The sequence below is a fragment of the Parus major genome, chromosome 19 (assembly GCF_001522545.3).
Source record: "Parus major isolate Abel chromosome 19, Parus_major1.1, whole genome shotgun sequence".
Lineage (NCBI taxonomy): Eukaryota > Metazoa > Chordata > Aves > Passeriformes > Paridae > Parus > Parus major.
Window position 1 is genome coordinate 8,650,365 of NC_031787.1, and position 13,440 is coordinate 8,663,804.

At 53.4% G+C, this 13,440-nt stretch overlaps 1 protein-coding gene across 2 annotated transcripts; it reads right to left on the reverse strand.

The window, feature by feature from the left end:
• Positions 1–541: 541 nt before the first annotated feature.
• Positions 542–7,499, reverse strand: DYNLL2 (dynein light chain LC8-type 2). 2 transcript variants are annotated; one of them, XM_015646815.1, is made up of 3 exons: positions 7,374–7,499; positions 4,009–4,147; positions 542–2,422 (listed from the first exon to the last, which is right to left on the reverse strand). In XM_015646815.1, exons 2-3 carry the CDS (start codon positions 4,138–4,140, stop codon positions 2,285–2,287), a joined length of 270 nt encoding a protein of 89 aa, XP_015502301.1. In that variant the 5' UTR covers positions 4,141–4,147; positions 7,374–7,499; the 3' UTR covers positions 542–2,284. The 2 variants fall into 2 exon arrangements, with proteins under 2 accessions (XP_015502301.1, XP_015502300.1); XM_015646814.2 differs by lacking the exon at positions 7,374–7,499 and having other exon boundaries at positions 4,009–4,165.
• Between the last annotated feature and the right edge of the window lie 5,941 nt (positions 7,500–13,440).

Consider the following 13,440-nt stretch of genomic DNA (forward strand, 5'->3'; position numbering starts at 1 on the left):
TTTTCCAAAATATCACCGAGGCCACAACCCCAAATTTAGGTTGCATCAGGAGCAAGATAACAAGCTGAGGGGGTTGTTTAAGGGTAAGCCCGCAGCCCCCGCACTGCGAGAGGCACTAAACACATCAGATTCAGCTCTCAGCTTTCTCTAGCACAGGCAAGAGGCCTGAAGGGAAAACCTGCATTCCTGGGAAGCAGGGAGACACCTTCCTGTGCAGGCAGCTGCTGTAGCACCCTGTGGCTGCCTCAAGCCATTAAGGTCAGCTCCAAGCTATTCAGATCCAGGTTACTTGGCACAGAGCACCCCTCAGGGTGCAGCAGGACACAATTCCCTCAATCCCTCCTCCCTTGCTCAGCCTTTGAGCTGAGCTGGAGGTCAGCACCAGCACAGAGGGGCCACCTAAGCTCCTCCAGTCATCTCCCTGACCTGCCTTCTTTGGGTCATCAGCATCTTCCAGGGCAGAGAAATCACTGCTCACCCTCTCTGGACAAGGACAGGCTTTGCTCAGGAAAGCTGGTAAGGAAGAAGAAACCACAGGCTGTTTAAATGTGTCAATTCACCTTTAATGTTTGAAAAAAAAATAAATGGTATTTGAGCAATTGCAGTTATGAAGGGAACAGACCTTGCTCCACAAGAGACTGTGAACAGATTCACATTAGACTCATGCTTGGAAAAAATCAAACCCAAGACATTCTCCTTTCAGACCCAGAGTGGAGTTCTGAAGAGACAAGACCACACAAGTGCCCCAGACAGTCCAAGGCACAATATCCCAGTGCAGACATTTCCATCGACATGAACTTATGACAGCTACATTCTTTCTAGTTACAACATTGTTCTATCCATAATACAAAATTAGGCATACTTTGGATTTTGCACAGAGACAAGAAGGACTTTTACTTCAGGAAGTCATCAACCTGGGTCACCAAATCATTTCATAAAGAGCTCCCTTCACTCTGCCCTTTGCCCCCAGCAATGATTTATTCCCAACACCAAATTAATCTCAGAGACACGAGCTGGGCTTTACCAGCCCAGTGGTACTGCCAATGCATTAGTCAGCAAACCAATAATTAGAGCTTATAACAAGCACCAGGGATTTACTTGCCATCACACAGCATTTCTGCACACCCAGATCAGAACTTCCTGCAGTGTAATCCCGAGTCAGTACGTACTAAGACAACATCACTGCTGAACCTATTGGAGACCAAGACATTTGTCTGCCTTTAAAGCAGATGTCACATGAGTTTCCTTCACACAAACATCACATGTAAATTAAACTTCTTGGTACTGTGCTTTAAGAACAAAAGCAGATATCAGAACATGGAGGACAATCCTCCGGAAATAGCTTATTAGCTACAGAAAATAAAATAAAAGAAAAAAAAGAAAAAAGAGACAGTGGCCACTTACAAGTCTTCCACACGACTAGCTTGCTTTAAGGAGAGCATCAAGTTAAGGCAGTGTTGAGACAACTGGCTACAAACATGCCGAATAGAGCTGTTGTCAGTAGTCACCAATTTGATATCCTACTCCATTGCGGGGCCGGGCCACGTGGCTTTAGACTCAGCATTGAGGTCTAAAGACTTCAGCCACAGGATTGCTGCTTTCTGCAACAAGCAGGAACTCAGGGGCTGTTTTTGAAGCCTTCTAGACCACGCTGAGTTGCTTACTCAAGTCTAGGTCAATGTTTCAGCAGAGCCAAAAGTACAGCGAAGGGCATTGAGCAAGAACACCGAAGGGTGCCAGCTGCAAGCCTGTATCACAGTCAAAAGTGGAGATCACCTCGGGGGTGGAAGCCACGTCACCCAGAGCCACCCCACCAGCTTTCAGGGTAGGTCTAAGACCTGCCCCGAGGGTACTGGGAGAGCCAGCTCTCTACAGTCTGCAGGGTGGGACAGAGGCTCACACTGGCTTTGCTCCTCTTTGCAAGAATAACAGTCTAACACGACTCAGTAAGGAAGTCTGGGGCTTTTGGCCTGCCCAAAAAAGTTTTCCCAGCCTCAAAGAAGGAGTTACCAGTGAGGGAGCTGCTGTGGAATAGTTTTATTTCTTCCCACGTAAAGGCCATTGTTTAAGCATTTACAGGTTTCCTAGTGCAATACAACCAAAAAAAGCAGTAACAAAAAAATGCCGCCTTCTTCCCAGGCAACTAAACAGAAGTAGATTTTTTACTGCAACATATACACATTAAATATAGTATACAGTCCATGCAGCGGCATAGCCATGTTAGAGGGAGTCGTGGCTTCAGCCATCAGTGCATTACAGTCCAAATTTCAATCGCTCCTACTTCCTATCCAGACTTGAAGAGAAGAATTGCAACCTGACCCAAGTAAAAATAGATGAAGTGCTTTGTCTCGTGTGTTACATAGCTGCCAAAGTTTCTGCCAACAATGCAGTGCCAAGTTGGGTTGTATTTCTTGTCAAATTCCTGAAGAAAGAGAAGAGAGGCATTAAGGCCAAGAAAGCCCACATGAAAATAGTTCTAAGCACAAATTCTGAGCTGGTTCTGTTCACACACTATCGCCTCTCCTCCCACCTGCAGCATCTTGAGATACCCCACTGCAAGACACTATTAAATTAAGCAACCAAACCTCTGCACTGGATTGTCTGAAGGATTTAACACAAGCAAAACATCTTCTGAGCCTTGGAGCACCATCAGCCCTGGGCAGGAAGAGCAGACTCAAGAGCTCTCCTTGGTACAGCCTTGTGTGTAGGCTAATCAGGGGAATAATTCTCCTCTCCCATTCCAAACCCACTCACAAAAAATAAAAAAAGGTTTTGGCATGTCTGCTCCAGCAAGGCATCTGAGCTTAAAGGTCACCTAAAAAAAGGAAGCAGGAAAAGCCTGGCTTCTGCTGTTTGGGACTCTTGTACACAAAGGGAAGAAAATCCACACTGAAAATGAGCAGGCGGATTCACAGGCCAGAGGGCACAGAGACCCAAGAGGTCAGAGGTGAGCAAGCTGAATGCTGGTTCAATAGTCTTCTCCTGCTCAGCAGGCAGGATAGGGTTAAAGACCAGTTTCCTCCCTCTAATTAATGCACCAAGAACACCCTTCCCTCCCCTGAGACAGAGCCAGAAGAACAGACTCAACATCCAAGATTAAAGCCAGTTCTAGTTCTCAGGCAGCAGAAGAGTTTGAGCTCTTTGCAGGTAACCTTTGAAGTAAGGAAAAGCCTTTCTTGCCAGGGCACGAAGGTGCATCAAATTGCTTCCCTCCTCCCAACACACTCTCATGAAATAAAGGCCAAGTTCTTTTTGGATGCCTTCTGTTGCACTCCCTCACTTTACCGGCTGCATTGCCCCAAGCACTTAGAGCTAAGTCATGCCTCAAAGTGATCTGAGAAGTCAGGAGACACCTTTGAATCCTTTGCCTTCAAGCTTAGATTACAAGCAAGGCCCAAACACCAGCCCAGGTGCCAGGACTTCACTTACTCTGAAGTAAAATTTCTCTCCTCCAAGAGCACTTTGCCTGACCATTCTGAGAAACTGCTACAGGGGGAACCAACAGCTCCCCAGATGCCATCAAGCATGAGACTCAATTAACAGACTCCTGCAAACAGGGAGAGACCCTCTTCACCAGCCAGGACAGCTGCTTGCACAGTTTCTAACACAGCAGCTTCCGCAGCCCCAGCAGCCTGCACAAGGCCCATCCCAGAACCACACATGCACTGCTGCCCACCAGGTGAAACATCAGGGTGATCCCATCTGCACTGGTGCTGCAGGTCTGTGGAACAAGTCCTAAGCAGAGGCAGCCACCAGCCCTTTCCAGGCCGGCAAATCCTGAGGGACAGCACTTGCAGTTTGCTCAGAGCTTGCCAGAGCTCTGCCATAGCCCTCCCCTGACCTTGGAGAAGTCACTCCATCCTCTTGAAAACAGCAGTAAAGCAGCCAAGAAGCCAAGTATCTTCTCCCTCCCAGCACGCAAGCATGAAGCCTCAGCCACTCAGCTCCTGACAGGCTCAGGAGCTTTGGGAAGTCGCAGCCAGCACAGCACCCTCATCCCGGAGTTACCTTCTTGATATATGCTGCAATGTCCTTTTCTATGTTGTACTTCTCCATGGCCTGTGTAGCACAGTCTACGGCATCCTGCTGCATGTCCTCGGACATGTCCGCATTCTTGATCACAGCCTTCCTGTCAGACATCGTGAACCTAAGGCAGAACATAGATTCCTTTAATCCCTTCCCAAACAGGAGAAGCTTCCTGTGCATCAGAGGTTGTCCTTTCCGTGCAGGCTGCGTCACAAGGCGATACCACAAACCCCTGTTATGGCCAGAGTGAGTTTATTGGAGGTGCCTACAGCAGCCCCAGGCCAAGGTACCCCTTACAGCTGGAGCACCAGCACTGGCTGGAGGTTAGATCAGAGGTATTCCAACATCACCACCTGCATTAACCACACACAGGAAAAGCTTATGTGTGGGAGGAGACGGAATCTGCAGAGAGCCACAGCCCTCCTGTACATCAATAGGCTACAGCCAAGTTTGCCTTCCAGGTGTGCCAGTGTTTTGGAACATCCTCTGCTCAGAGCCTTGCAAGCAACAGATCTCAGACTGCCTGTCAGGAACACAGAGGCTCAGGAAGCACATTCGGAGCAGCTTTTATTCTACCTCATCCCAGGTGTCACAGTTTCTGCTACTAGTTTAGCCTGGAGGAGCATTGTTCCACATTCAGCCATCATCACACCCTCAGTTCCCTGCTGCTCTGCATGAAAACCCAGCCTTCAGCTGTGCCCACGGGACAGAGACAGTCTGATGAGCCAGAAGCAGGTTAACACCACACTGCAGCCTGGAAACAGGGCAGGGGAAGCAGGTCCCACCACAGAAACAGAGCTTGCCAAAGCTCTCCTTTTCCTGCCCCCTCTTCACCCAGGAACCACAACACAGATTACTGCAGTCCAGGACTTGTTCTGGAGTGAGGTGTGCAGCCCCTTCTGCTCTCAAAATTGAACCAGCCACTGCAGCCATTGGATCTGACATGGCCTTTCCAGGAACGTGTTCAGCACCAGGAACTTCCCAGCACAGCTCATATCCTAGAAAACTGGGATTTCATTATTCCAACACTGCAGTCTTTCTTCAAGCCCTGGAGAAGGACCACCATGAAGGCCTGCTCTGGGTACCACAGCCCTCACTCATTCCCATTCCCCACTCAAGGCCTGGGGAGGTACATGTTACCTGGGGATCCAGGTGACTGCACCAAGAAGCACCACAGCTGCTCACCTTGCAGCAGCTCTTACCCCAGCACATTAAAACTTTGTGGGAATAAGCTTCTTAATGGCAAGGGGTGCCTCCAATTAAGCCTGCAGAGCACCACTAAGTTTCCTAAATCCTTTTACAGCACTGTAAGTCTTGAGTGATACTACCAAGTGTGTTTTGAAACAGTGAAACTACACATTTTTAGCTCTGCTGTGGAGTGAAAAAAATCTGCTGCAATGATCACTTCCTGGAAGAGCCCCAGAAAACTGAAGGAGTAGCTTTGTTACAGCAATTAAAGGAGCTTGCTACCCAGAGAGAAAGAGAATCCGGTTACATAATTGCAGCCCTCTGATTACAATACTTCAATTCTTCCCTCTGCTTGCACTTGAAGACTTCTATTGCCACCTTAATTTATACAGTTTAGATATAGTGCCTAATAGAGAACTGCTATTAACACACACTAACAGCATCAGGAGGAATGACAGGAACTGAGCTCCACTGCCAACAGAGAGCACATGCCCCTATCACAGCCACTTCCCAGTAGTTTGTTCCTTTCCATGCCATGGCTTCAGCCACTGGAGGTTTGCCTCCAGCCCAGGCTGCAAGGGAAGAGAAGACTCGGCTCAGAACAGCCCAAACTGCCTGCAGATTTGGATTCACCACCCAGGAATCTGACAATCCCCTGGAAAAGTCTTCTGGGTATCCAGTCCACAGGAAGAAGGAAGCAGCAGAAATCCACTTGTAGGTCGTTCTTCCAGAAAAGCTTCTTTAAGATAAGAGAAAAAAGCAAGCCCTCACATACAGAAGGCCTTCACACACCTGCACTGCTCAGTGAGTTCAGAGGGCACCTGCCATTGCATAACCAGCCACAGAGTGACCTGATAAAGGCACCTTCCCTCCTCATTGTTTAGGCAAGGAGCATCCCAGTGCAGGCCTGTGCTGCCAAGGGTGACAGCGCCAAAGGAAAAAAATTACTATCCTTCAGAAGGGCTGCACGAGCTGGCCAGGAAGCCTTCCCTAGCACAGCACCCTCCCCTGCACTGCTCCAGGGCACGACATCCCCCGTGGCCACGGCAGGGGCCGGCAGTGGCTGTGCTGCTGCACCTGCCACAGGAGTGTCACACCCTGCACCCACCTGAACGCCACAGAGCAGGGCCCCAGCCTCTGCTCATTCCCTGCTCCGTTACAGGGCCACCCTCCCCACGAGGCAGCCCAGCAGCACCACAGACACACTCTAACCCTAAGCCACAAGATCACAGGTGGCTCTTGGGGTCTTGCCACCCAATCTGGCCCTCTCTGAGGAAAACCACAAAGCCCCAGCACGCATCTCAAGGAAAGATGGGCCTAGGAAGGGGTAACATTACAGCTCCAGCAGCCACCCCTTCCCCCCAAGGGCAGGATGTGGGCTGTGAGAAGGAAGACCACAGACCCAGCTACCACTCCAGGGCAGTATGAGGCCTTGGGAAGGAAATTAGGCCCAAGACAGCACCCAACCCTTCTCCTAGCAGGGTAGAATAAGGTCCTAAAACGGGCATGAGTCCTAAGCCCAGTACTCCAGCAGGATAAGCTGTGGGTTTGGTAAGAACATGAAACACGAGACCCCTGGTAACCACTCCTTCCCCCTCTGCGCAGGGGAGAACCCTAGAAATGAGATGGGGCTGAAGCCCAGCATCCTCCACCTCCCCCATGAGGTCAGCATGGATCGTGAGGATGGCAGCACCCATCACTTCCCTACCAGGGCAGCATAGATCCCACGGCTCGAAACGGGGCCCAAGCCCAGCACCTACCACTCCACCACCAGGACAGCATGGATTTCGCGACTGGGGACGGGCCCCAAGCCCTGCCCAAACCGCATCCACCACCTTGGCGAAAAAAGGCCCTGCGAAGGGGTGCGGCACAGCCCCTTTCCCCGCAGGACTCCCAGGAACCGGAGCCCTGCGTGACCTTCACGGGGGGAGCTCCGGGGGCGCCCGAGGCCGCGGTGACCTTGCCTGGAGCGGGACCGGCTCCGCAGCGACGCAGACCCCTAGGGAGGGGCGGGCTCCGATCGCTCCCCAAGCGCCGGTCGCGCCCGGCCACGGCAACGACCTCCGCCCTCGGGGCGGCCCCACCGCCACCCCGCACACGGAGCGACCGGTGCCGGGCGAGACTTAAGAGACCCCCGGCCTAGCGGAGACATCGCTCACCTTCACAGTGACAGGGCCACCCCGGGAGGGAGAGGCACGGCACCGAGGAGGAGAAGGAGGTGTGAGGAGGCCCGGCCGCGCTGCCTCAGCCCGCTCCGCTCGGCTCGGCGCCCCGCGCGCTCTGCGCCCCAGCGCCGCGCCGCGCTCAAATACCGCCCCGCCCGCTGCGGCGCGCGGGCCGCCGCCACCCCATTGGCCGCGCCGCCCCGCGCGCCGCGCACCCATTGGCTGCGGCGCAGCGCGGCCCGCCGCGCCCGGCCCGTCCGCCCGCGCTGTTCTGCCTACATCCTGTTTCATCCCACAATGCCGCGGGGCGGCGCGCGGCGGGGAGGGGCGGGGCCGGGGGGGCGGGGGCGCCGTGAGGGGCCGTGAGGGGCCGTGAGGGGCCCGGGCGGTGTGAGGGGCCGGTGGTACCTCGGGGGCTGCGCGCCTTCGGCCCCCATCCCCGGGGGAACAGCCTGATCCCCGGGAGCGGCTGAGCCCTAGAGGGACCTTTGTTGCCCTAGGGGATCAAGATATCTCTGTAGGGGTCCCCTTTGCTTTGGGGACCCCGATCCCCGGCGGGAGCCTGAACCTTTCTAAAAGGAACTCACTGGGTTCGGTAACACACCAGAGTGCTCTCGGTCAGAGGGTTCAACCTGAGTCAAATTCAGTCCTGTCTTGGTGATGAGTTGCAGCTTTGCACCTCAGTGGCGCCTTTCACTTGAGATCTCCAAGCTGTGATGGTCATGGATCTCCTGAGCCTTGAGATGTCCTCCCACAGTGGCACATATTTACAGCTGAAAGACACTAACAGGAGAGAGGGACTTGAGAAAGGTCCATTTGGGAAATGGTACCCCATTTGGGACAGATCCATGTTCCCTGGAGCATACCCCCAATGTCCAGGTTTTCAGGTCACAGCAGGCAGGTGCTCCGTGTCCCCTGCAGGACTCAGCAGCTCCCCAGACACGTTTTCCCCTCCTGAACACATCAGAAGCGTTCAGGATGTCTTGAGGTTTTCTTACAGGGAGCAAAGTGTGAGGAATGCCCAGCAAAGACTGGGGAATGACCAGCTTTCACCAAACTGCCAGCCCCACATCCTGTGAGAGTCACTGCTTTTCCCCGGGGATGTCTCAGGGCATCCTGCCAGGACCTTTTCCTGCCAACCTTGTTTTGTGCAGGAAAGCTGATAAAATCCCTAGGTTTTTAAACCAGGGATTTCTAAAATCCCAGACCTGGGTATTGCACTGCTGAGAATTGTCCCTGCATGCCCAGAGGCTGACATGTGGCTGTTGGAGCTGCTTCATCGGACGTCTACCCCGAGAACATGCAATGTTCCACAGACACATGAAAGCCAAGAGTGGAGAATAAAACCTCTCTGTTCACACACTCGCTCGTGAGCTCTCAGGATCCTGTGCCGGGGCCGGCAGTGAGGGATCACCAGGACAGCAGGACGCTGGCAGGTGTGTTACAGGTGTAACCCTGGTTCTTCACACACTGGCTTTCCTGCAGAGGGGTCCTCAACCTCAGCCAGTGACCCTGGCACTTCAGACTCTTGGCTGTCCCACACGGGGCTCCTGCACTCGATACCCGTGCTCCAGGCACACACCTGCCCCCCCGGCTGCCCTTGTGCGCCCGTCTGCCGGGCTGGCCGCCAGCCAGCTCCCGTTTTGGTTGCTCCATTTCACTCGAGCAGCAGTGCCAAGAAGGCCGTTGCAGAAGCTACCTGAAGAAAAGCCCAGCAAAACAAAAAATCCTGATTCCTGTGCTGTCCCCATTCCCACGCTGCAGTGCCCGAACAGTAGTAAGAGGGAGACGGTGCTACCCAGACTCAGCTGCCTCTTAACAAGACCAGTTTAAATTGCCTGCATAGCCTTGAGTACCAAGAAAACCACTCCAGGTCCTGAAACCTCCTTGATTTGATTGCTGAATGAAGACAAGCTTACAGCTGGTAACAACACCCAGGGGACAGGCTGGGTTCACTCCACGAGCCAGCAGCCCCAGAATGGGCCGATCCTGTTGCTAATGAAATGGATATTTCCTAGTGTGACCCTTGTAGCCTCTGAGATATTAGTCAAAACTCCAAAAGCAAATAAAATATTTACTGTTCCTTAATGGGTCCAGACGTGAGCTCCTGCTTTAGGAGAGAAGTCAGCAGCAGAAAAGCAAGGAAGGATGAATGAACACTGCAGTGCCTGGCACTGAGGCTGTAGGAGCACGGGGTGGGGACAAGGCCATGCCCGGGCAGGTGACACAGTCTTGACCTGCCTGGTCAGGGTGGGCCAGCTGCTCGGGCCATGCTGCAGAGCGGCCAAGCCGGCCGTCCCCACACGGCTCCCGGAGCGCCTGCCCACGAGGGCAGCCGGCTCCGCTCAGGTTCGCTGCACCACGCTTGGCTGGGCTATTTATAGCTCTGCCGAGTCTCTGTTGAGGCAGCAGATCTGAGCTGTGTGGATCTGTTTTATGAGCTTTCCAGACCGGGCGGCGCAGAGCCTTGGAACGGAGCCGCCGCTCGCATTGGGGCGGTTTGTGCTCTGCTCTCAGTGCTGAGCTGAGGCAGGGCAGCTGATGGGGCTCGGCAGGTTTTAAGGCCAGAGGCAGCTGCTGGGTGATGCTTATCCTGTCTGTCCCACCCAGTGGGAACCCCCAGCTTTCCCACGAGGGCTCCCATCACAGAACACTCCGAGTTGGAAGAGAGCCACGAGGATCATTGAGTCCAACTTTTAACCCTGCACAGGACATCCCCAAGAGTCACACCATGTGGACCTGCTGGTATTTTCCCAGAGCAGAACCAGCACTTGTCTCCCTCCTGTCCTGTGGGCATCTTCAGCCCAGAACAGAAGGCAGCTGCCCAGAGAAGCAAAGGAGCAACGTATCAAAGAGTGGCCCTGAACCCAAATGGTGACAGTCTACAGTCCCCAGAGCTGGCTCCAGAGCTGGTGGCTGCTTCTATAATCCCAGTGTAACCCTACCCCAGTTACATCCTGCCTCCTCCCAAAGCATTTGCAGCAAGAGGAAGCAGAGGAGCCCTGCTCCTGCCCGGCTCAGTCCTGCTCCTTGCACTGGACGGAGTGTGGCCTTGACAAAGAAAGCGTTTGGAGGATTGATGGAGGGAGATGCATTCCTGAAGAGTGACAAAAGGCATTTGTTTACATATTTCTCTGAGTGGACTACTCACAGCACTTCACAGAGATTCACAGGAAAAGGGCCTGGCGTGAGAAGCAGTTTGCCATCTGAGCTGTGCTCCTCCTGCCCCATGGCCACATGCTTCCCCTGGGATGTGATTCCAGTCCCAGGTGATTACAAGTAAAAAAGCACAGACTTTGTGCCCATCTGCCACAAGAAATGTAGAGGTCTGAGATCCAAATGCAGGGCTGACAGTGTGAGTGTGGCTGCAGCATTCCTTCCACCAGCTCTCCTTCCATGCTGTACCTCTGCAGAAACATCCCCCCCAGGAAATTTTTCTTATTTAACCTAAACTCACTTTGATATGACTCAGCCCATTATTTCTGCTCTGCCCTGCCATGGATGTGGCACACTGACTTATTTTATAGCACAGATCCACAGCTGAAATGTCACCTTCATCTCCTGCAGGAATTCCTTCCCTCTCTCCTCCTCCCCCCATGTGTCCCCTGCACCTCTGCTCCCTTCCTTTCTCTAGACTCCACCATCAGTCACTCTCTTTGCCAGTAATCAATAAAAACAACAGCAGCAGTAAAGCACCTTCTATTAATTCCCCTCTGGAGTGGAATGGAGAGTGTGGGCACCCTGGAGCAGGACTGCTGCTCCATCCCAAGGGGGCTTTGGCCACTTCATCATATCCACAAATGCTCATGGCTTCAGCCCCCCACCAGCATTCTGGCTGCTGGAGCTGGGTCCCTCCCTGGCACAGCCCCCCAATGTGTTATTTTTTACCAGGAGTCAATTGTTCTGGCAAGTGTTTTGCAAAGCACATTCCGGAGGGTTTTCTCTCCATCCTGGGCTGCTTTGATCAATCTTGTTTGCGAAGCAGTTTCCAGCGCCCTGGTTAATGTACGTTATTATCTCCCTGAATCCCTGCTATTGAACCTGGATAAATCCTGTGGAAAAAGAAAAAGCCCTATAAAAGGAAAGGCTCTAAAACCTCCAGCGAGAGCTGCCACAGCTGACATGGAGGGTTTGGACACCATGAATGGTCCTTTAACAGCAAGAGAAGCCCCAAGTCCCCTGGTTTATTGCCTGATCCGCAAAGATTTTCATCCCAACGTGAGACCGGAGTGCAGGAATACCAGACCTGGGACTGTCCCCCAGGTTTCCCAGCTGGGAAGAGTGTGCTGCCCTGTAACTGCTGTGGAAGCAGCCGGGCAGTGCAGAGGCTGAGGTGTCCCTGCCCAAGGAGAAATGCTCCTCTGTAGAGATCCCACACTTCCCAGCAGCATCACACACCAGGGCTCTGAAACCCCAACGCTGTCCCCACAGCCTGCATGGCCTTTCCCTGGCTCCAGCCTGCCCGGAGCCATTGCTCCTCATCTCCCCAGGCCTGTCCTGGAGCAGAGGCAGCTGCAGCGTGGCACCACAGCACGGCAGCCTGGGCTTATCTCCAAGGCTAACGGGCTTAAAAATGTGACAGGCTATAGACAGCTTTTTGTATAAACCCTGCGTGCCACAAGGCAGCGCGTTCCTGCCATCCCACAGGCATGAGAGAAAACACTCCACGACTTGTGAGCCTTATTAATATGGATTCAGGTCAGCTGCTCCCTGCAAGTTTTTGTGAGTGACTCGCGGTGTGCAGTTCATGCGGGATCCATAAATAAGGACGTCTCTCTGGAATCTCAGCAGGGTTGTAGGAGCACAGGGTTGTAAGAACTGCCTCAGTGCCTGCAGGGGAATGAGGGGCGAGAAGCCACCCAGCCCTCTGCTCCCAGCTCCCAACACCCCAGGCCAGGATCCCTGACTGGCTGGATGCACTGAGGGCTGGCAACTCCCTTTAATCTGATCTCTCCTGAACAAAAAAACGGGTTTGGAGACAACATAAACACTGAAGGAAAGGTCACATCAAAGCCACGTGCTCTGTGGCTGTGTCATGTGGCTTCACTCCCACAGTGGGCTGTGCAGGGCTCCGAGTCGACCATGGGGCAGGGGTAGGGGACACAGGGTCTGCAGGGCGAGGGCCAGGATGACGGGTAATTTTATTCTGAGTTTCTCCATTTTTCTTTTTCTGTGCTCCCTCTCGTTGGGCTGGTGCTCGGGCACAAACCCTACACCACACGTGGTTTATCTTCAAGGCGTCCTGCCTGCACATCAAAGGCTTCCTACATTTTTAAGGCTGGAAGGGCCGTTGTGATCATTTACTCCACCCTCCTGTGAGCCAGAGCACTTGCCAAAACTGGGTTCCTGTGGTCATGCAGAGCACGGTTCTGCCGTCAGAGGAGCTGGGAGGTGCCAAGACAAGCCAGTGGCTTTGGGCTGGCTGCAGGGTGGGGGTTCCTCTTGCTCCACCTCAGCACATCCATGTCAGCCACATCTCTGTGCTGCACTCCCTCCAACTCCTTGCTCCTTGTCCAGCCACAGGATGCAGTCCCCAGGGGACACCCTGCTCTGGGAACACACTGGGTGCTCACCAGTGAACCTACAGGCAAACCATATGAAAACCACTTAGTGGTTTTGCATGGTCATGCATGAAATGATTGAGCAGTCATGCACAGGCTAATTGGGCATTTGTGTGCCAAATAACGGGAGCCCATGCGTGAAGTGCCCGGGTGCTCATGCATGCCCTGATCAGGGCTCATGGGCACGGGAATGAGCCATCCACAGATGCACTGACACAGCTTCCCTGCAGGAATAACCCTGCTCTTGTGTGAGCTCTAAGTGTGAACCTGTGCGTGCTCATGCAGGGTCAGTTTGGATGCTGAAGCATGACATCCACGGGTGCTCAAATGCCAATTATCTGGGCACTTGTGCATTCCCTGATTAGACACACATGCGTGACTTAATTAGGCACTGGACTGCGTGTTCACTGGGAACAAGCGGAGCCCGGCACCGCGACAGCCCCACCCAGGGCAGGGAAAGCTGCCAGCACCGAGCACGGGATGGTGTGGCACCAAAAATC

What these genes read in the sequence shown, in the direction of transcription:
- DYNLL2 (XM_015646814.2), bottom strand. Translation starts at nt 4,161, where the DNA reads ATGTTCTGCCTTAGGTTCACGATGTCTGACAGGAAGGCTGTGATCAAG. An exon ending in TTGCAGCATATATCAAGAAG is followed by an intron (nt 2,423 to 4,008) that starts GTAACTCCGGGA and finishes CTCTTTCTTCAG; the next exon opens with GAATTTGACAAGAAATACAA.